The sequence below is a fragment of the Antechinus flavipes genome, chromosome 4 (assembly GCF_016432865.1).
Source record: "Antechinus flavipes isolate AdamAnt ecotype Samford, QLD, Australia chromosome 4, AdamAnt_v2, whole genome shotgun sequence".
Classification (NCBI taxonomy): domain Eukaryota; kingdom Metazoa; phylum Chordata; class Mammalia; order Dasyuromorphia; family Dasyuridae; genus Antechinus; species Antechinus flavipes.
Genome location: NC_067401.1, coordinates 347,743,156 through 347,767,760, shown reverse-complemented (window position 1 = coordinate 347,767,760; position 24,605 = coordinate 347,743,156). Strand labels below are relative to the sequence as shown.

The window sequence follows — 24,605 nt, the reverse complement described above, 5'->3', positions numbered from 1 at the left end:
CCCTTTCTAGAACAATAATTTTTGATCTTTTAATAAAAATATTCTGTAGGATTGAACTGTTTCACTATGAGGAAACTTTTGTCCTATTCTTATTTTTTATTATGAAAATAGATATTATATATATGTATGTAAATACATAGGTTTAAATAATATACATATATAGGAATATAGTATAGAGATAACTTAGAGCATGCATTTTTTATATACAGCCACATACTTACATAAAGATAAATACAATATACGGGAGATCATTTAGTATATAATATATTCTAATATATTACTATGTTAATGATCCCTGCATATTGTGTCCATATATATTATATTCATATATATATTTCAGTAATTAAAATATATTTCTGTAAAATATATTTTGTAGTATATGAGGCAGCTAGATCGCTCAGTGAATAGAGTATTGGGATTAAAGTCAAGAAACCTTGTGGTCAAACCTGGCCTCAGATACTTACTAGCTATGTGATCTTGGGCAAGTCACTTAATCCTGTTTGTCTCAGTTTCTTCACCTGCTAAATGAGTCGGAGAAGGAACTGGCAATCCACTCTAGTATTTTTTTGTGGCCAAGACTGAAAACAACTGTACAATAACCACCACCTTAAGAACTTGATATTATTCAGGCAGACACTTGGACAAATTCTAAATCTAAAAGCAGAGGATGTGTGAACAGCAGCACCAACTATATATCAAACTCACAAATCTTCATGTACTACAGCAGATGAAAGGTCGAGTGACCAATTTTTTTTTTTTTGCCATGTCAGCCTTATCCATCAGAAAGCAACCTGTAGAACACAATGCACAAGAAACAAGCTTAAGTACTTTCTATCCTACCCTGTCTTTCCTAATGCTGATATAAAATTCCTTTTTTTCTTCTCAAAATATAACACAACCAAAGCATATTTCTTCCAGTTCTTATTTCTTCTAGTTGACAGGCTCAATTATGGATCACTGATGAATAGCACCTTTTAATCTACTCCTTTTGTTCTGTGCTGAAAGGAACAATTGCTCTCTTGGACAAGTGTTTCAGATAGGTAGGCTTACCTCATTACTAGAAACTTTCAATTATCTGTACTAGTGGAAGGGAACAATGGCATGTAGACTAGAAAAAAAATCACTTTACTTTGTAGTCTGTTTATGCATTTTTATGTGGATCTTGATGCTTCTGAGAAGGAAACCTGGTGCAATCCAAAGAAGATTTAGAGTTTGAGAATCTGAGTTTGAATATCAAATCCAGCATTTATCTTGGACATGTCACTTAATTTTTTTAAGATTCAGCTTCCTCCACTGTAAAATGAGGGGTCAGACAAGATGACCTCTAAAGTCTCAAGTCTGGATCTATGGTCCTCTGATGTTTCTGGAAATAATTACAAATGAAATAATGAAGTCATTACATGAAGTTTCCATTTGGGAAGATCTCCACAGATTCCTCATCTCTTCATCCCATTTCTCTCTTCATCTTCTTTCTTACTGGGAATGGTTAGCATGACTTTCTGGTCTCTAATGCTTAATATCTTCTTGGTTCTGAACTTTTCCAGATAAGTGAAAGGAGCAGAGAAAGAAAAGGATTTTTGTTCAATGAGCCTTTTGTGATGGCTTTGGGTGCTACATGATCACCTCTTCAGTTGTTGATGAATTACAGACTTGACCTAGGCAATAAGTAAGTAGAGGTACTCAGAAAAATACTTTCTCAAGGATAATCTACAAAAAACACATCTTCATTTTTTAAGTCAACAAGGACTTTATGAGAGTTTAAGTTTTCCTTCACAATTACGATTGTGGAATAGCTTTATCCTGCAGCATTTCTTTATCTCTTCTACCTGGAGTCAATCTGAACTGGAAGGAGAGCAAAGAGGTGAAAAGTAACTCAAACCTGACCTGAACTCTTGAACCATCCCTGTGCTTGGAAATAGGGAGGTAGTTCCCTTCAAATTCATTTGGTATGGACCTAAACCCAGGGCAATCCTGAACACTTTAGACCTTCAGTTTTTGCGACCACTAGTGCATTCTGGGGGCAGCTAAGTGGTAAAGTGAAAAGAGCCCTGGACTTGGAATCAGGAAGACTTAACTTCATGAGTTCAAAACTGACATTTACTAGTTGAGGGACACTGGGAAATTACTTAATCCTGTTTGCAACAATGGAGGGGCCCAATTGGCATAAAATCCCATTTCATCCTGTCAAGGATATTTTGATATGAGTTTGTATGACTTATTGGTTGCTACTTTTATATTCTTGACAATATCAAGGAAGATAGTCACCGAGAAAAGAAAATTGAAACTTTCTATTTATTGAAAGGGTTACTACTTATATATGTCATGGACATTGAGAAAAGACAGAGCTGAGGCTTTCATGAATTTCCAAAATTAAATCATAGAAGAAATTTTGAGACCTCTACCACTGAATAATTTGTATGTGAGGAAAAGCAAAATTTTGCTCTTGACCAATCTTGATCAGGACAACTAGGCCTGGAATCAGGAAAACATCATCCCGATCTCCAAACTGGCCCTAATCACTTATCAGCTGTGTGAACCTGGTCAAGTCACTTAACCCTGTTTGACTCAGTTTCCTAATCTGTCAAATGAGCTGAAGAAGAAAAAATCACTCCAGTATTTTTTGCCAAGAAAACCCCAAATGGGATTACAAGTGAAAATGACTGAACAACAAACCTTGATCATTTCCCTTCTAAAATCCTTTTTTCTAACCCTCCTGTAAATGGTTTCCTTAATAGGATTTTTCTAGTTGATATATTATTCCAAGGTGCTGGCAAACGTGTATTAACATGTTCGTGTAGAACTACTAGCAAAATATGTATTCTCCTTTGTGAGAAATGGGTGATATCCATTATATAGAAATCTAATTAAACTCAAGATGATAATGCCAGAAGGCATGATTTATTATTTTTTAAATGCAACTTTAGGTTGGTTGTTGCTGTCTCTTGTCAACTATACTCAGAATGAGCCACAAATATGTTAAATAGTAACTATTATGGAAAAAAACCCAGGATCTGAACTGTATGTGCTGCCTAATTAAAAACATATGAATAGGACTTGCTCAATTCACAGCACAAAATTTGCTGGGTCCAATTATGTTCTAAAGTCTTTAACTACTCATTGGAAAAGTGGTAAGAAAGCCTAAGTGGAAGTCTCAACTACTCTGTCATAGTATTATTAGTAGTATTTTCTTCCTTCTTTCCTTCCTTCCTTCTCTTCTTTCCTTTCCTCCCTCTGTCCTTCACTCCTTCCTCTCCCTCTTTCTCTTCCTTCTATCTTCTGCCTCTTCCTTCCTTCCCTTCATCCTTCTGTCTTTTCCTTACTCCCTTCCTCCCCCCTCTCTCTTTCTTTCTTCCTTTCTTCCTTCCTTCCTTCCTTCCTTCCTTCCTTTCTTTCTTTGTTTCTTCCTTTCCTCTTTCCTCCCTTCCTTCTTCCCTTCTTTCCTTCTTTCCCTCCCTTTCTCCCTTTATTTCTTTTTTTATTAAAAAAAAAAACCCAACAACTATAGAATGTCCTATAGAATAGGACAGTTTTGTCTTGGAAACTTAAGGAACAATCACAGCTGGAGGCAGGAAATTTTAAAAGGTAATTATTAACATTATTATTATTAAAAGTTTTAGGATATGTTTCTTCTAAAATGATTTTATATTCAAGGTAATTAATTCTGCCAGTCTTCTTATGGGGTAGGGATGATTTGGGAGTTGATGTTACTAATCTTTTTTTCTATGTAGAAAATTAAGTCAGGGAAACATCAGATTGCAGATTTATAGGTGAGGGCAAGGGCTCTTTATATTAAAACTTTTATATCTCCTCTAAGTGCCTGCCCTAGTGCTCAGTACATAATAGGAAGTTAATAAATGCTTGTGGAAGTTTATACCCAAGTTTGGACAGTAAGTTAGTGGTCAACAAAGTCAGAAGTAACAGGATTCTTCCGCTAGTACTCCAAGCACTTGAAGTTACCACTGCTAATAAGTGTTTCTGGAATAGTTTAAACTATATTCTATGGAAATCACTGGAAGGCCTGAGGCAAGAAAGGAGAAAGACAGTTATAACAAAATATGCTAAACTTTGTCTTTTTTGGGGGAGGTAAGGGTTGAGGAAATCTGGAGGCAGGAGGAAGGATGATCTGGGGAGCTCAGCTCCTTGCAGGAGTTAACAATACAAGGCTGCTCAAACCTCCTTGTGTTCTCTGTCAGTACTTATTCAGCAAGGAAGCATTCTTTCCACTCCCAGAAGAAAACATCTTATTGTTATTAATATTTATAATTCGAAGAACTCAGCAGGCTTCCCACCCTTGTCGTGCAGCTCTTGAGAAGAAACAGGTGCCCAAGACTTAGCAGTTTGAAAGCAGCCACCCTTATGACTACAGAAAATATTCCAATGGTGCAGAAACCAAGCCCACAGTTAAGTTCTGAAACATTTATAAATTAATCTGTCTAATACATTTTTTCGCCATGTAAACTTGTCCTTTAGATGCTCCTTTCCAGGGACAGGGGAACAAATCAGAACAGTATTGGATTATTGATGTTATTTTCTTTTTAGAAGGATGAATACTAAGAACCAAATAGAAAAGGCGCTGATAAACTCCTCTTGCCACATGTCTGAAAAAGACCTGATTCTTATAGAATCCTGTGTGTCTCTTCTCGAGGAAAGGAAGAGTTCTGTTACCTTCTGATAATTGATTTATAGGAGTTCACTTTACCAATGCTCCTCCCTTTCTTCTAGCCAATCCTAGCTTCTATGAGTCCCAAAAAGTCACAAGTAGCAGAATGATCAAAATAGAACCAAATTTGGTTCATAGAGTCATAAGTTTAGAGATGAAAGGGATCTTAGAGGCCATAAGCACAAACTTTCTCCATTTTACAGATGATATAACTGAGGCAAAGACATCTTAAGTGATTCACCAAAAGTTACCCATTTAATAAGGTACTAAGATAAGATTTCAACTCTGATATTCCCAAGTCCAAACCTAACACTCTAATGACTACTTCACTAGCTGCCTCACAAGTTAGTTGTATGGGTCCATTCTTTCACTCATTATCTCTAAAACAAGGAGGTTGGACTAGATCAAATATTTTTAACCTGGGATCTTCAAACCAAAAAAAAAAAATTTTTTTTTGGATAATTATTTCAATACAATTGGGTTCCTTTAAAATTCTTTGTCTTTTATGAATTTAGAAACTTTGTGAGAAGGATCTATAGACTTTACCATGCTGTTAAAAGGGGAAATTACAAAAAGTTATCAGTCTCTGAGTAAGGTGATCTTTGTAGTTCTGACATTCCTTAAGTAAGAATTTATTTTCCAATTCCCCAATTCCCATAAATTACTATATGTGATTTCTCCCCTAGTTTCTAGTACAGAGCAATATAAAAACAAAATGAAAATTGACTAGAAAAGAAAAACTATATGCCTTTTAGGCCTATTATCAGAATCTTTTTAGATTTATACTAATTTCTTGTTTAGGTCCTAAGAACATGGGTCAGTCTTTATTTTGTTGCTATATTATTCAACATTAAACTAGACAGAGGGAATATACTTGTGATTTCATTGATAGAAAGAATTCCCAGATGAGTAAATTCCCTTTACTAATAAAGCAGCACCTTCTCTGGAATTAATAATTTTAGGGAGTCACCTAGAATGTTGAAAAGCTAAAATACTTGCCAGGGTTACACAGTCAATCTGTTAAGAGAAGGACCTGGAATGCAAGTCTTCCTGACTTCAAGAATATCTTTATCTATTCATTATATGATATTACTTCCCCATAAACATATTAAGTTATTTTATTTTTTTAAACTATCCATTATAAGATAACAATCTTTTTTTTTTTTTTTTTGGCTGAGACAATTGGGGTTAAGTGACTAGCCCAGGGTCACTCAGCCAGAAAGTAGTAAGTGTCTTAAAATCAGATTTGAACTCAGGCTCTGCTGACTTCAGGCTCTATCTACTACATCAAGGTAGTTGCTCTGATAACAATCATTTTTAAGAGAAAAAAATGAAGAGTTCAAGTCCAAATCAACTAGTTTCATGAAAAAGAAAGAAGGGAGAATTATAGAGCTGGACTGGATCTAGATTCTAAAACTTATCCCTTCCTGATTTGGATTTGTTCTTTCTTTTCAAGAAATGAAAATTACTGTACCTGTCAAATTGTCTTCCTTAGATCATTATTTGCTCAGCACATGAGGGGTCTGTTGGGTTTGCTAGAGTAGTTTTCAGAGGGTGAAGATAGTATCCACGTAGGTCCAAATGACAGTGAATATGAACTGTTTTCATGGAATGCAGATCAAACAATGATCTGGTTCTTCACTTACCCATATAGGCAAAAAGTCACTGTTACCTTTAAATGCCACACTAATAATAAAGATGAGAGGATAATCTATATTTACGTAGTATTGATGTAGTTTAGAAAACTCCCTTTCTCTTTATTATCTCATTTGAGAAAACTCGAGAGGTGGGTAGCGGAGAGTGATGCATTATACCTATTTTTGCTTTTCTTTGTATTCCCAGTGCCCAACATGATACCTGGCACAGAGTCATGATTTGATAAATGCTTATTTCATTGATTAGACTTATTTCCTCCTTTCAGAAGAAGCTCAGAAAGGCTGTGACTTTTCCAACATCTACAGTAAGTAGGGACAGAGCAAGGGCTAGTATATAGGTCTTCAGTGACTCTTATTCATCACACACTGACTCACAGTTCACTTTTCTCTCCTGCCCTCAAGAGGAATCAGACCTGTCTGCATTCTGTGTTCAATTGATTTCCAGTTTACCGAAGGATTACATTCCCACAGTGGGAAGGCAATGTATGGTGGACAGATACCTTGCCTGATCAAAATGCAAGAAGTAGAATCCTTAACCTTACTTTTTTTTTGCTCAAACTACAATCCAAGTGGTTGTTTTTCCTACTTGGCTCATGGCAATATCATTCGTAATTTAGAATGGAAAAGTCAAGTATGTTATTTCATCAGTCCAAAGATGATTTCAGGGGATACTAGCTGCATAGTCTCTAGCTAAGGGAGGTTTCCTGCGCCACAGAGAATCTTAGAGTGTTACATCTTTTGGAACTGAAACCAGGGATGGAGCAGAAAGAAATAAAATGAATCAAGGAATCATAATCCCCACACCACATATTATCATCTTCAAAATGAATGCAAGCAGAAATCAAATGGAAAGGATATCTTGCAGGACTGTCCTTGAGAGCATTTAGAAAACCTGTTTGCTGGGAACCTGTGGAAATGAAATCAAGATTTAACATCAAAGCAATGTTGTTATTTTTTTTTCCCCAAATAAAGTGCAGTTCATGCTGTGTGAGCTTACATCTGCATGAAAATGGTAGGTGTCTAAAAATCAATTAAATAATTCTATTCTGTAAGTGCTACAGCAGGCAGCTTACTTGTAGAAGACTGAGATTCGGCTAAAGCTATTGAACAAGAATATAGCAAGACTCATAATCAGACCTAACATCTGCAAGATATTTTCTGAGCCAGAGCAGATGGATGTCTGCATACTTCCCCATCAATTACAGTTCTGATTACGCCTTTGTTTTCTTCTTCATTTTAATATGAAAACAAAACACCATATACTATTTTTTTCCTTCTGTCATGAAAGGCTGTTTTCTCAAAATCTGTTAACTTTTGAACCTGAAAGTCCTGTAAAAATGGGCTCCATTATAAAAGATTTTTGCACCCAGCATAAACAAAATCACAAATTCTGGATTTATAACTTAGTTCCTTTAGATTTAATACATTTAAAATGAGTTATCAAAGAAAGAAAACACATTTCTTTAAAGGCCTGAGTAAAATTTTCTTTGGTCACAGGACATTGTTTTTATGATTTATGCAATGACATGTTATTTTGCTTTGGAAAAAGATGCTTATAGAGTGGAATCTCTTTTACAAGTTGCTGCCAGAGGGGCAGAAGCACCATTGACGTTATTAGCTACTTAGGTTACTTCAGGCTTTTGACTATTATCTGTCATCATTATGTTCTACTAGATGTGGCTTCCCCTGAAATCTAGTTGTGTTAAAGGAGCTGGGCTATCAAGAGATACCATTTGAAATGAGTGTAGTAATTTTTGTCATTTTAGGTAAGAGGACAGCTACCGATTGATGGCTTGCTTTTCCAGTTCTAAAGTTTATTCTGGAACTACCTGAAAAGTTGCATCCTCTCCAACTAATTCACAATTTATTCGTCTTCCCTGTATCTATCCTACACCTTTGTGAAGCAGAGTAGCATTGAAGATGGATGGGAGTTGATAGGAAATGATGTGAGGAATTGTGTAAGAAACAAACAATGGAAAAATTGATATTTAAAGTGCCTCAATTCCCATGACCAGCAGGGATAAATAAAGCTCTATTTCTTTGCTCTTATGCAAACCCCTAATAGTCAAAAACCAATAGAAGCTTAAGTCTTAAGGAAGATAGGACACTAAAATGTTATTTCTTAACCTTACCTTACTGAAAATAAATGAAGTCATTTTTCTAAAACTTTCATCTCTCTATTTAGAAATCTAAAATTGTGGCTTTCAAAACTTATGTCCTTTGTGCATAACCTATGCTTTTAAGATAACAATATTCTTTCTTTTCCTTTCCTTTGACTTTCTCTCTTGCCTTTCTTATGCTGTGGGCATAGATAATAGCTTATCAAGCAGATTTTGGCCCTGACCAATGTTTTCTGAATTTGGAGATGAAAATAGTAATCATATGAAGAAATTCTCCCTTCTCTCTAAGGACCACATGGTAAAAAAGATGGAGTTGGTCTGTTTTTCTTTATTTCTTTGGTATGTGCAAAGGAAGAAAATGATTTTAATTTTTTTTTGTCTAAGAAAATATTATGATTAAAAAAAAATTGTCCATGAGAAGATTGATGAACAATCAGTGTTGCAAAAAAGCAAAAAAAGGCTGCTGATAAGTGAGGTAAATTTGAGGAAAATGAACTAAGAATTTTCACTTGGAGATCTTTGTATATCATAACCCAAATTGCCAACAAAGATTAGGTTGTAACTTCCCACTTGAGAATGCATGTTTTTAATGTGTGTGGGTGTGAGAGAGAGAAAGAGAGAGAGAGAGAGAGAGAGAAGAGAATGAGATATTAGGAAGTAGTGGAGAGAGAGGGATACATGCACAGAAAATTAAAGGGAACAATTTGTATCTCTGTAAATAATCTTTTAAAAATATTGAGTCAACCCATTAAATACCATGAGATAGATATGAAAGCACTTTGGAGTGTTTAAAAGTATCATACTGATTTAGCATCAGTGCATTTCGCTAGTGTACTTTTCCCTTCTTGTGTTGGGTAGTTATTTCTTCTGAAAATACTAAGGGATACTCTTGGTTTTCCCTTCATTACTCTTTGTTGCTCTGTGTGGCACTTACTATTCTTTAACTCTTATAACATGCAAGAAAGGTGGCCATGGGGAACTATAGTTTACATTATTTGAAGGAGCTGAATAATTTAGAGAAGGCTTCCAAATTGGATCTTAAGTTTCTTCAAGAATACCCATCAAGTGTAAATGACTGCACAATGGTTTTCATGTACTTAGTTTGCTCCAAACCAGTCTGTTTCCAATTCAGAGGAAAGGATCTTAGTTCCAGAATATTGTTACTATTATTTGAAATGCATTTTAAAATTTGGAGCATTCCATTTACTGTAATATTTAAATATTAATAATATCTAAGAAATAGCTTTTTTTTTTCTGATCCTTTCCATTCCCCTATTACTCTCCCCCAATGAAAAAAAGGGCAGGAGAAAAACTTAGATGCCTTACTTTGGCATTAACAACTCCATTTGAGGTTTTAAAGCTGCTACGATGAAAGAAGAGGAAGCCTATTTTCAGATACCTCCGGAAGCATGCCAGTAAGATGCTCTATACCTTCTAATGGGTGGTTACACTTCAGGAATGTGGATAAGAAATAATGTTAGTCTTTTAATGTTGCTAATGGAACCCTAATGGAGCTTTAAAGGCTTAAATTTATAGCCCAAAGCCAATTAACTCCCTTCTCATCACTACCTGACAAAGGGAAGAGTAAGAAGATGGGACAAAAGAAATTCTTAGTGATCTTCAGAATGAGAACTCAGGGTTAGCAGGGAGAGAATAAATATCTTCATCTCAGCAAAATCAGTTTAAAATTATTTGAATCAACATTCTTAAGTAAGTTAGGTAAGTGCTTCTTAAGAGTGTTTTTTTCTCACAGTTACTTTATTCACTAGACAATAAATTGTTCAAATATCTCTTTGAAATCTGAACATTTTTATGACAAACTCTTGCATATGGCAGTGAAGTCGTATTTATTTAAACAAACTAAATTTGAAAGGAGAAAGGAGATATAAAAAGAAAGGGAAAGAAGTTAAAATTACCCAAGAATTCCAGGCCAGTCATATACAATATACTCTTGTTTTAGGGAACCCCCAGAAAAAGTCTAGCTCAACGAAACTATCAATATTTGAAGCCTTAGGGGTCAAGTGTGGGGTTTTAACTTAAATGAACTACCCACAAGAAGAGAAGATGAGGCAACATAATATCTTTGGGGTTTGAAAGATGAAAATTATGTCAGTGTACCAAGAAAACAACCTCTGTAAAGGAAAGACTGAACTGGTCACTAATTGGATACTATTCTTGGTAGGACTGGGGAGGGCAATAGGGAAGAGGGAGGAAAGGAAAGAAAAAAAAAGGAAAGGTGAAGAAAAAAAAAACAAGAGGGAGGGGGGAAGATGAGAACTGAGGAAAAGGAGAAGGGAAGGAAGGGAAAAAAAGAAAAAGAGAATCCTGGATGATCAAAATAGTAAATCAAAGTCAAAGAAATCCAAAAACCAAAGTCAAGCAAATGACTACATACATAATCTGATTTTGCCAGCATACTTACGAAGAATGACGTGGGTGATAACGAATGCAAATATAAAGACTGTCAGAAAAGACAGAGATAAAATAAACATATAAAAAAATCTGTAGTTTCTTTTCCCCACACAGTTGCCTACCCAGGGACAGTGATGATCAAACCGTTCTGAAATGAAAGGCAGAAAAAAAATATGGAAATCAATTAATAAAATGTCTCTTTACTTGAGAAAAAAAATACACCAAACCTTTAAACAATATACCAAAATGATGACTTCATAGGTATTTGTAAACTAATCTTTTAGAGACGTATTTAGCTTCATGAAATTTCAAGAGCAACATTACCCTTTCATCTAAATTTAAATGCATGATTGAGATGATTTTAAAAGAAGATATTCCTTTTTATCACACTGCCACTTTAGAAATGTTAATAGGATTTTTAAAATCACCCTTGTGGTTGAAAAAATAAGGTTTCTTTGCTTTTACATATTAACTTTGACTTAAGGATCTTCTTTCTATTGACAATACTCAAATGGATATAGGGTCATATCAATGTGGGTATTCCTTCCCAAGGTGTAGATTATTATTCACTGTGTTATTACTGTTCCATAGATGGGCAATTGTAGTCTATATGGGAATTCCTCAGTTTCATGGTGGATAGACACTAAGACTAGGGAATTCTGGGACAAAGAGTATAATTGGGATGCCTGGGGGTAAAAAAAGAAAATAGTATTCAATCTATGCTTTTTCTTTCTTATCCCATTATTTTTTCCCCACTCCAGCTTTGTAGTTCCTTCCCCAAAAATCTTTCTTCTTGATCAATGGTGAATGGCCTTCTTCAAAATATAAGTATCTAGAATCCCAATCTGTTCCATATCCCTAATAGTCTTGGGTTTTTAAAAGTAAGTGTAAGGTTTCTTGTCACTATGAGAATTTAAAGTGAAATCTTTGATGCATTTATGATTTATTTTTTCCTCTCCAAGTAATGACAAAGTGTTTTTCTTTTCTCTACTATTCAGCTGATCTATTCAAAGTGATATTGCAACACACCCACTCACATTTCGGAAGCTTGCACTGTGGGTGGGAAGGAAAAACGTTAGACATATGACATCTCTTTTTTATGTTTTTTTCCCCCAAGTTCAGTACCCCATTCTATCTTCATATAAATAAATATATATGTATATATATATATATGCATACAAATACACACACTCACATACATATATATGTCTATGTGAGACATCACTATATAGAAATAATGTTATGAGCCACAGGAAAACCAGTCTCATTACTTTATAATCATATCCAAGAAAGGGTCATATATGTTATCTATATCTATACATGCAACATTAAAGGGAATGCCTGTGTTTGAATTATAATAATTAGAACATTACCAGGAAAATTAAGAATAAATCAAGTAACTCTTACCTATGGTTCCCAAGTTCCTGCAACTTGGGTTTTAACCTTTTGATCTCCTGATCACTGCTATAACCCCCCCCCCCCCCAGTGCTCTTGGTGTAAGCCCCATTTCCCTGATACTTTTCCATTTGCCTTTCTACTGACTTTCCCTTAGCTCAACCTTATACTTCCTCAGACCTCATCTTCCTCGTTCCTTTCACTGTGGCCTTCGGAACCACCAATTTATTGTGAACAAACTCTTATTTATTATACACTTTCCCCTCATACTATTTCTTCCTCATGGAATTAACTGATATCTGACTTTCCTTTGAGATTGCTATGCTCTTTGCTGCTATCTCAAATGATGGTGGCTCCTTTCAAGCCTTTTAGAAACGGACCTTACTTCCCCACCCCAGCTAATAACATAGACAGCTTCTATAACAGAAGAATGGGAACAACAGAAAAAAAATCCAAATATTGTCATACAGCAGTCAGGTAGCATAAATTTATAGTAGCTTCAATTGGTGTGGTTTCTTCAGCAACATTCAAGAATAGAAACAATGAAAACATCTGACAGTTAGCCAGAAAGAAGAGCTGGTAAGACAGAAAACTCATTATGTCAAGGGGTGAGGGATTCCCTTGACTTGGAATCCCCTGGAGTAGGAGAAAGAAGTTGAAAAATTAGCCAGAACAAATGAATGGGTGGCTCCAGACTGAACTTGAAATACAGATTGACCATTATGCCTTCTCTCTGTTCTAGTGTTTGCTGTATCTAGGTTCTAGGAGGCCATAAGCCATGATCTTAAATAAACACAAAAACATGGAAATGACTCACACTTACCAAAATGAAAACTTAAGAGAAGAAAACAAAACCACTAGCCATGCCTTGTACTCCACACAGCCTCTTCTACTTTATCACCAGGCTATTTTAAATATTAAATTTAATTTTTTTCCCCCAATGAATAGGCATTTATTTTTTTCTCTCTCTCCTCCTCCCCTCCATCATTTGGACAAAAGAAGAATAAAAAAAAGAATAAACCTTCCTAATAAATATCCATAATCAAGTAAATACCCTTGGACTGTCTCCAAAGGACTTTCATTCTGCATTTTGAATTCATCATCCCTTTCTCAAGAAACAGGAAGCACACTTTATCTTCAATTGTCTGGAATTTTGGTTTCACCAGACATTTTGTGTGTTCAAACGTCAGACTCTAATTCTATTGCCTCTGATAACTTCCCCAAAAAGTTTTAGACCACATTGTAAGAGTTAATGAAATCTATGTCCACCTCTAAGCAAGAGTTCCCTACAGCCCTGGTTGAACAGGAACTTCCTTCTAAAGACTATTTTGCCTATGTATCCCAACACTTCCCTATTGTCCCTACAATATTTAGAAATTGCTACAACTGATAGGGAGAAGAAACTACACTTCTTGCTTCCTCTTCCCAATTCCACATTTTTGCTTGGTTCTCACTCAAAAATATCACCCCATTGATGTTCATGGCATCCTATTATACCAACTTCTCTTGATGCTTATTGCTGCAAGACATTCCCTTCCATAGTGCTCCCCCACCTATCTCAATGACTTAGATACCTGGATGATTGATTTCCTTTCTACCTCATCTTCTACTACCATTGTTGATGACTCCAAAGATCACATTGATGACTCCTTTAACAATTCATTAACCTTCTCAACTCTAAGGAATCCATCCACTAGCTTCAGTCATTCATACTTTAGACATTCCCATCACTCAAACCTACTATAGTTCCTCAATCTTAAACTTGGAAATTCGCATCTGAGGGCAATCTCTTAATTGTTTCCACACCCTGACAGCTGAACCTGCTCTTCAATTTATTACAATCTTTGAGATTACCATCTTTGAGCCTCTGATTTACCTCTGTCCTTCCAGTTCTTCCCACTTCCTCTGGCTTCTTTCCTCTCCATTCACAATATTAACTCTATGGTGAGCTATTTCAATAAGCCTCTTTTCTCTGCTCTTGAATCCCTCATCTCTTGACATAATGACATTTCTGTCTCATCAGCTCTTCTTTCTGGCTAATTTTCAGATGTTTTCATTGTTTCTATTCTTGAATGTTGCTGACCTAGGTTATCTTCCCCATCCTTCTTATTATAACTTTTCTTCCCAAACCCCAGATTCATTTCCCACCTAAGTTTCTCTTCTATCTCCTTCATGCCTTATTTGATCAACATCTTTTATTCTCGTCTTCATTTTGTCCCTTTTTATTTGCTTCATCTGCTCTAACATCTGGCTTCATAACAAGTAATAGCTAGTAATGATAGCTAGCATTCAAAGAGGGCTTTGAAGTATGCAAAGTGCTTTACAAATATTATCTTATTTGATCCTTACAATAATCTTAGGAGGTATGCTATTATTATCCTTAGATAACAGATGAAAAAATGGAAACAGACAGGGATTAATGGTTTGCCTGGTATCACATAGCTAATAAACATCTGAAGCCAAATTTGAACTCAGGTCTTTTTGATTCTAAGACCAGTGCTCTATCCATTACACTATACCACTTAGTTGTTATCAAACAAACAAATAAATACCCAATTACCCCTACAAGTTATTATTGTATCTTAAGAGTTCTTAAGCATGTGAAGGAGACTGTCAGGGTTGAATGATGGATTCTAATAATAACCCACAATTCTTAGGAGTCTTTCATGAAAGAACCACATCCACTTTCTGAGTTTCCATCTTTTCTGTTAACTGACAAGAGTCCAAGAAATTCTATTTTCCATATTATAAAATTGATTATTTTTCTCATTGCACATAGAAGTTGTGTTTGTGAAAATAGGTCTAGACTGAACAGATTAGTTCAGGTATGTGTAAACTTGTGAGTAAATTAAAATGTCATCACCCTACTATGATCCAATGGAATCTGAAAAACAATGGCAAAAAAAAAAAATGCTGGGATGCATTTGTGTGTATTACAAAGTGAACAAAAAGGGCATGACTGAAGTGGTCTGAGACACTCTTTCCTTTTGTTATGGCTGCTTAGATTCAGAAGATATATTATGTAGATGTCCAGCTCTATATAAAATGGTACCTGTACCATTGTATATTATATAGAATGGTGACTCAAGAGATCAGCGATGCGGAGAAATGATACAGTTCTCCGATTATGATTGTATTAACGATGTGATAACAATTATAATTAAAGAATAACAATAACAACAACATATAAATGTAGGTTACCATTATTAGCTCTTAAATACATTATGTCATTTGAACTTTGGAGCACTTTAAGTTTGTGCTATTATTCCCATTTATTCTAAGTCCGATGCTTTATCCACTACACTATACCACCTAGTTGCCAAACAAGCAAATAAACACTCTATTATCCCTGCAAGCGATTATTGTATCTTAGGAGCTCTTAAGCATGTTTATGAGGGAGATTGTCCAACTGAATGATAAATTGCAATAATGATAATAATTTATCAATGAATACATTGAGACTCAGAGAGATTGTGATTTGACTAGTCACACAGCTAGTAAGTATCTGAGTTAAGATTTAAAGTCAAGACTTCTTGACTTGGAGATCTAAAATCCTATTCAGTGTCACTAGTTCCTTCATGTAATCATGGACAGATAGTTTTTAAAAACATCACCAATGCCCTATCAAGAGTGAGAGGCAGCTGGATCTCGGGCCTCAGGATGAATGAGGATGGGAATCTTGGGACTAAATCAGTGACACAATCGCGAGTGCATTGGAAAAGTTGCGGATCAGTTTTAATAAAACTAAAGACATATTGGTACTCATCATATTTGGCATGGGCAACTGAGCCAATGATTGCTGGGTCAATGTGGCCATCAGTTGTGAAGGTTTTGAGAAAGGTGGTCAGTTTCAAAGATCAAATAGGAACCAGAATGAGCTGGTGACACTAAAAGTGAGGATTTTTGTGTGTGTTTTTTTTAATTGGGAATCTATAAAAGACTGATTTCATTGCTGTCAGTCATTTCCACTATTACCAATTTGACTAGGCTATATAGAAAAATTTTCTTATGGAATCAGTTTATAGGATGAAATATACTAGGCCTGGACCCAGAAGATGTAGTAGTGAAATAGTTTCAGTACTAGCAATAAAAAGAATTGGCTGTTTAGCCAGGTTCTCAGTAGAGAAGACTGGGGTTTTTAGGTTAAACCACTATATTCTCTACTTCCTTTAAAAATCAAAGGTCCTTGGACATACAAGGAACTATATAATATGGCAATATTAGAGATAGAATAATGTAAAGAAGAGAAAAGTGGATCTGGAAGTTGACAACATAGATTTTAATCTTGGTTATATAATTACAAATTGTGGGTGAATTACTTTATTTCAATGAGACTCATTTTCTGAACTTTTGAAATTCAAAGACTTGCCTGGGTTAGAGGTAGAGGGATTTACTGACCAACACAAGAGCTTTGACTTGTTTTGTTTTTGATCTGGGCTAGTTGACCCCGTCCTTAGGGTAGCTCACCCATTTGTGAGAGTTCACTCTATTGACATACTGCACTGTAGGTTAGAACTACTGAGCTCAAGAGAACTGCCAGTTTCAGTCCCTTTGATAGATCAGATTATAGGCGGTACTATGACATATAATTTCAGCTTCTTAATTTCAAAAATTGGTGGTAGGGGATTGTTGAACTGGATAATCTGTATGTTTCTACCTTTAATTGTGATCTTATGATATATAATCTATAGAGAGATTGCAGGAATGTTCCTTGGAGATCAGATCTGTTCAGAACTGGTTCCCCAGATTTAACATGTGAAGGTAGAAGGCTAACCTGTTTCTGTTGGTCTGAGTTAGTATTACAAACCTGGCAATAACAACACTTGTCCCTCATCATTCTCACCACGCATTTACATATAGGAGGATGTCAAAGAGCCCTCTCACACCATCTCATCTTCCCGACTCCTAATTTCCTGGATCAAAGTCTTGAAATAACCCAGAAATGGGCTGTTTTCAGTCATGGTGTTAGTTCACTTGACCTTTGATAGTTTCCAATATAGACAATATGTCTTGTGAATTGGTAGGGATATCCTAGAAATGTTCAGATTTGGATCAAGACAAGGTGACTTGTACATATGTTCTGTAATGTTTTTAAAATTTTATTTTTTTGAGAGCATGGGAGAAAACAAAGGGGAAGGCCAAGGACATAAATCATTGCCATCAAAGTTTTACTTCATGACAGTCCTTGCCCCACAGAAGTTGCCAACACAAATCAAGCTATTTTAGGCCTACAGAATAGTCGTTCAATAAACTACAAGTGTCTACTCTGTGTTAGGTACTATTCTAGGAGGTGGGATACAAAGAAAGGCAAAAGATAATTCCGGCCCTCATGAAGCTTCCTAGTCTAATGGGACTAATGTCTAATGCCAACACGCAAACCATTACGTACAAATAACACATAGACAGGATTAAGTGGAGATAATCAAAAGAAGGAGGACCTGTAATGGGCTGAGGCTTGAGTTGATGCACTGAGGTCCCAAGCACATGAGGCTAAATAGTAATTGGACCATACTCTATTAATATATAAGCTTGGAGAAAGAATGGCCCCCACCCACTCTTTGTGCAAGTCCTGATGTGTTGTATAGGAAATGACGATTTTGGTGGGTGGAGGCAGGGGAGTGGAAAAGGAAGGGGAGGAGAGACTTTTGGGACTGCCATTGCCACGGTTGGCTCCGGCTCGCATCGCTCTCTCTTAGCTGATTTGTTGACTCAATAGGAAAGTTTGAGCTGGGAAAGGGGTTATTCATAATTTAATTCTTATAACATCTTATTCTACTAAACTGTGTGACTTTGGGGAAAATTATTGAACCTTTCTCGCTCTGTTTTCCAGTTTATAAAATGGTTACTAGAATATTACCTACTTCATAAGAGTTGTATGACACAAAAACAGTATAATAGAAGTAAGTGCAATTTGTAACTAAAAGTATCACTTAAAAGCAAGGAATTATGATTATGAAGAAATGCTATTTGATTTCTTAAAATCCCTAAATGTATTTCAGATGACAAAATATTATAAATAACAAAGTGTGAAAAAAAAAAAAAAAAGGGGAGGAGATGGCTCAGTGGATAGAGCACCAGCCTTGAAGTCAAGAGGACCTGAGTTCAAATCCAGCCTCAGACACTTAACAAACAGAAAAAGTTGTCGAAAGCAGCAAAAGCAAAAAGAAGAAGAGAAACAAATCAGCTAAGAGAGAGCGATGCGAGCCGAGCCAACTGTGGCAATGGCAGTCCCAAAAAGGACCTTAGCATTAAAGGGGATTAGGAAAGGCTTTTTTTAGAAGGTGGGATTTAAGACTTGAAGGAAGTCAGGGAAAACAGAAGGTAGAGAAGAAGGGGATCAAATAAAACTTTACATTTTTCCTAGAAAAAGAAGAAATGATCTTTGACTATCATGATCACCAGAACAAGATGACTACTGACACCTTCATAAAGATCCTTTGTAGATATTGTTTGGGCTTATAAGAAGTTGTCCAGGTAAAATTACTTCTCAATAAAGTATCTGAAAGATACAATCTGAAAAAGACAGTTTGAGCTATTCATCTGATTGATCATGATTTCTACATTTTGGGGTTTGGTCGCTCACTCCTTTTGCAGAGATATGGATATGTACAATGTGCATTGTTTTATCTAATTTTTAAAAATTTAACTTAATTTTTTAGGTTATACATGTACATTCAATTTTTACATATTTCCATGTGAGTCATGTTGAAAGAGAAATCAGAAAAGGGGATAAGCATGAGAAAAAAAGGTGAAAATAGTATTCTCTGATCTGCATTCAGTCTCTATAGTTGTCTCTCTGATTGCTTATGACATTCACATTTTATTGGAATTGCCTTGAATCACTAAATTGCTGAGAAGAACCAAATCTATCATAGCTGAACATCACACAATCTTGCTGTTTCTGTGTATAATGTTTGCCTGGTTCAGCTTACTTCACTCAGCATCAGTTTGTATAAATCTTTCCATGCTTTTCTAAAATCAGCCTGCTCATCATTTCTTATAAAACAATAATATTCCATTACTTTCATATACCACAATTTATATACCCCAATTGATGGGCATCCACTCAGTTTCCAATTCTTTGCACTATAAAAAAGAGCTGGTACAAACATTTTGCACAAGTGGGTCCTTTCCCCTTTTTTGTGATTTCTTTGGGATACAGACCCAGTAATGGCACTGTTGGATGAAAAAGTAAACCTAGTTTTACAGCCCCTTGGGCATAGTTCAGAATTGTTCTCTAGAATGGTTGAGTCAGTTCACAGCTCTTCCATGTACTGTTTTATTTAAGCAGAGACTCCAACTATGAATAGTGATACCCAAATATACAATAACAACAACAATAATAGCTAGAATTTATGTAATACTTTAAGGTTGTCAAGGTACTTAACGAATATTATCTCATTTGGTCTTTACAATCCTAGGAGGAAGATGCTACAGTTGAGAAAACCAGAGCAGAGGATAATTGACATGTCCAGCCTGAGGATCTCCCTGATTCTAAGTCAAATGCTCTAACCAATGTCCCCTTAGTCGCTGGGGGGGGGGTGATACTCAAGTATCATTTTAAATGACTCAAAAGTGGAAAAGACTTGCCACTGAGGAAGAAAAATTAGCATAGGAGGTCTTATTGTTATTAATAAAACCCCTTCATCTGATTCACTATTCTTTAAGAATAATTTCTATGGGGGAAGAAGAAAGGCTTTTTTAAAAAATTCAAAAGTGATACTAATTGTTAAATTAGAAACCTACAATGTTGTGATTTCCTAATGGGGAAAAACTATACTTGCATAGGTATGAGACAGCCATGATGGAGTATGGAATACTTTAAAATAATAGGATACATGAATTTTGCTTTTTCAATAGTAGAGGGAATGGAGAGAAAAAAATCCATTTTTGTTAACTGAAAACATTTTAAATTTAATTATAAAAAATAAACAAAACTAGCCTTGCCTTTGAAATTGGGAACAAATGTTTTACTCTCTAGAAGACAAGATGAAAGGATTGCATTTTTAAGATTTTTTCTTCATTAGATACTTTTTCTTGACTGAACCACCTGACTGCACAAAATGAAATTATTCTATAATTTTTGACTCTTTATGACCTCATTTGGGGTTCATTTTAACAAACTAGGAAACTAAGGCAAACAGGGTTAAGTAACTAGCTAGTTAGTGTCCGAGAGGAGGTTTGAACTTAAGCCTTCCTAAATGCAGCTCTGGTACTCTATCACCCTCCCAACTAACTGTGAGAAGCAAAATATCTAGTAGCCTTATGCTCCATGAACCCATTTAGATTTGGATCAATACTTCGCACCATATAGAAGATAAGTTTCAAATGAATACTTTACTCACATATAAAAGATTACATCATTAGCAAATTAGAAAAGCAAGGAACAAATATTTAAACATATTAAAGGTCATTAAGAAACTGACATTGCCCAGAATAAATAAAATTGCATTATGCTTCACTTAATTGTGAAAAACTTCTGAAAATCATAAAGAGATGAAAATTCATGCTATGTAAATAAATGTTACGAGATAGTAACAGAAAGAATAAGGGGGTTTATATTTAATTCATATGTCTGTAAATTCTCAGAAAAAAAGAGAAAACTTTTTTTTGCTTGGGAAGTTCCTTTCTCTTTCCCCCTAGAATTTGCTTTTTTCCCCCCTAGAAATTGAAAAAAAGATTTTGATGTTTTATTTAAAAAGATTAGTAAAATGTTTTATGGGTTGTTCATAGGGTGACCCAGACTTCCCTGTTTCTCAAAGCTGTGAAATAGGAAGATTTTTACATTAAAAAAATTTGTACTCTTTGATCACAGCAATTCCTGAACATAAAGGAATTCGTGCTGTTGCAGATCTCTTGGATCTGAGGTTCAAAGGTAGACATGGAAGTGATGATAACAACAGTATAACCACTTTTGACAAAAACAAGTTTCAAGCTTCGGGCTTGACATTGGAAATGGAATTTCAAATATTGCCGAAGATAACTTCTTTTGGTATCTGTCTAGGAATGTAGGGGGGCTTTCTGTGAAGCAAGATCTTCTTGTGTTTTGTTGGCAAAATTTTTCTATCTTATAGCTTCCAACTTTTGCTTTTTTAGTGGTCTCCATCTTCTGGAACATGTCAAATAAGTTGGTTTACATCTAGTAGTATGGCAAAGAGAATACAATGTTGGATTTGAAATTCAAGGAGCTGACAATGCATCTTGGGTCTATTATTTGATCACCTGTGCTACTTTGAGCAACTTGCAACTTTTTTTGGAACTCAGTTTTACCACTGAAAGGAAGGATTGGGCTAGATGGCAGCTATGAACCTTATAAATTCTAACTATACCAAATCAAGAAATAAGATTCTTAGGAAAGAATTTTAATCTAATTTATCTTAATCTAAGTGAACCTTTGAGCCTTGGAAAACAGTGAATATGATTTTCAAAAAAGGAGCAGGGGCGAATAAGTATTTATATAGCAACTACTATATATACTCAGGTCTTCCTGAATCCAGGCCCAGGCCTTTATCGGCTATGCTACCAGTTGCCTAAGGGGGTGAGGATGAGAAGAGGATCAGAAAGAGAAACTGTAATTAGAGATAGCTGAGAAAATTAGACTGAATAGACAAAATTCCATGAGAAAGAAGTTTTATTCAATGAGTTTAAGTATCTCCTTTTTTTTCCCTTCTTTTTTGCTCTTTCTGCTTTGCAAACATTTATTCTGCATCCATTGACCCTGCAGAAGACACTAAATTCACCAAACTCAAGAATTAGTTCTGTGACCCCAGGACAAATAACTATCTGGATCCTAGTTTGTTTTTTTTTTTTTTTTTCTGTAAACTTAGACTCTTGGAAAAGATCATCTTTTTCCAGCTCTAGTTCATTTGTTGTTTTGTCCTTTGTTCTTGCAAACAATCATGCCATGGAAGGTGATGCTATGACTTATAAGTGAATTGAATTTAAGTAAGACAGCTAGGTGACATCCTAGCTGTGTGACTCTGGCCAAGTCATTTAACCCCAATTGCCTTAGCAAAAGTACTGTGAAAAGTTACCAGCCTCCCCTTCTCCTCCAGAGCCATCTGAAATAGCAGCCAGATATAGATCAGAATAACTAGAGATGGTCCCAAATGCAATGAAAGAGCTTAGGCTTTTTAAGCTGAGTCTTTCCCAGGTCTCAGTTTGATTGAGGCAATGTCCATTTAGTGATTAATGTTAGGTAGGAAAAGAGGCAAATAATGGCCCCTTTTATGTAGTTAAAAAATCAGTCTGGGAGGGAAAGACCTTCCTGGAAGGAAAGAAGGAAGGAAAGAAGGAAGGAAAGAAGAAAGGAAGAAAAGGAGAAAAGAAAGAAGGAAGAAAAGAAGGAAGGAAGGAAAGAAGGAAGGGAAGAAGGGAGGAAGAAGGAAATTATGAAGGAAGGAAATAAGGAAAGAAGGAAGGAAAAGAATGATGGAGGAAGGAAGGAAGGGAGAGACGGAGTGAGGGAGGAAGGAAGGAAGAAAAGGAGGAAAGAAGGAGGAAGGAAGAGAAGAGGGGAGGAAAGAAGGAAGGAAGGAAAAAAGGAAGGGAAGAAGAGAGGAAGAAGGAAATTAGGAAGGAAGGGAGGGAAAGAAGGAAGAGAATGATGGAGGAAGGAATTAAGGGAGGGAGGGAGGAAGGAAGAAAAGGAGAAAGGGGGGAAGAAGAAAAAAGGAAGAAAGGAAGATGATGTCATACTCCCTTGAGCCATTGCCAGGACTTTCTTCTAAATATTTTAAGTGAAAAAAGAGAGGAGTCTTTAAAGCTATTTCTCAAATCTTTTTTATTTGGTTAAGACTGTGCTGAAATCCTACAACTAAAAGGCCAGAGTAGAATGGAGAACCAGCCAACTACAGTATTGTCAAAGGGAAAATTTAGTAGCTAGGTGGCATAGGGGATCGAGTACTAAACATGAAATTGGAAAGACTAAACTTGGAAAGTTTAAGAACCCCTTTGAGTGACTAAGCCATTTTGACTATTTTAAATACCCAAATTAACTACCAAGGACCTATGAAAGAAGATGCTATCTTCATCTATTAAAAAAAAAATAAGGCAACTGACTTCTGAAGTTCCTTTCTCCTCCAAATTTTTGATTCTTAGGTCAAACCCACTTCTGTAAAATCCAGCAAGCAATAACACAATCTTATAAAACATGTCTCTTTTCTAGGCAAATCAGAATGAGTTAATGCATTTTCTTGTTCTTTTTCTTCCTAATGTTTTCTGCTGGAAAGTACTAAGAGGAGGCAAGGCAATCTTCTCAGATGTTATTTTCCCATTGTGAGGGGTATGGCTTTTCCAAAGCACTTCACCCCAGGAGAAGCTGACCTGGACCTAGAGATGAAGAATGTCTCAGGGTAAAATGATGCAAAGTAAGAAACATGGCTGCTTTAACTAAAGCCATTTTTTCCAGGAGTCCGAGTTAATTATGCCACTATGGCACACAATTAAATAGTTCTATAGAGGAATAATGTTTAAAAAAAACTATAATGAGAATTCACTGGAATTGGTGTTTTTACAGAGCTACTTCAGGTCACAACTAAGTGGGGGGCTGTAAAAGCAATCTGAAACTATAAAATGTTATATGTATACACCACACATCATCCTGAGGGATAGGAATTGCTTTTTAAACATTTATAGATAGATATTGTTTATGCTACAAAGCAAAATAGCCCTTCATTGAGACACTATGGTCTAGAAAATAGATCTATATTTATTTAAAAAACAAAACAAAATCATACCACATCATCCAAAACAGAAATCAGAGGGCTATTCAGCATTCCATAGTTTCTGCTCTGGGATGGAGTTCTTTTTTGTCTCGTAGCAGATTAAAACCCCATGACAGTGGATTTTGAGGAATAAGGGCAAGATCTGTAACTAGGTCCGGGCCACTAGGGTTTTGTTTAGGATACCATTTGGGGTAGATATGCTTCCTAGCCATGATAGGAAGATACATGATTCTGGCCGCAGAAAAATTACAGTTCTCAATGGTTTACTAACACTATCTATAGATTGCCAGGAGGTAAGAGAAAATATTAAAAAATAATAGAAATAACACAGTGGGAAAGATCTCTAAAAGTGATTTAATCCAATCTTTCAAGAAAAGGAAATAGTGAGAACATTTATCTGCCCTCAGGGAGTTTAGGTCACCAGGTCCATACCATCTACAACCAGGATACTGAAAGAATTTGCAAAGGTAAGTGCTGAAGAAGTGAGTACCAAAAAACAGGCAAACACAGTCCTGATTTACAAAACAAGCAAGGTGACTTCAAATTATCAGATGGTGACTTTAACTTCAATTCTTGACAAAACTCTAGAATAAATTATTTAAAAGATGCTTCTTGATAATGCAGAATGGAAAGTAAT

The 24,605-nt window shown here is 35.6% G+C and overlaps 1 protein-coding gene across 4 annotated transcripts in view; it reads right to left on the bottom strand.

Moving 5' to 3' along the window:
* ZDHHC14 (zinc finger DHHC-type palmitoyltransferase 14) overlaps positions 1–24,605 on the bottom strand; it is a 317,691-nt gene that overhangs the window by 44,173 nt on the left and 248,913 nt on the right. For all 4 annotated transcript variants that reach the window (XM_051997999.1, XM_051998001.1, XM_051998002.1 and 1 more), the window contains exons 4-5: positions 10,858–10,995; positions 7,174–7,222 (exon numbers count right to left, since the gene is read on the bottom strand). In XM_051997999.1, the coding sequence (XP_051853959.1) occupies positions 7,174–7,222; positions 10,858–10,995 (187 nt within the window). The remainder of the gene's footprint in view (positions 1–7,173; positions 7,223–10,857; positions 10,996–24,605) is intronic.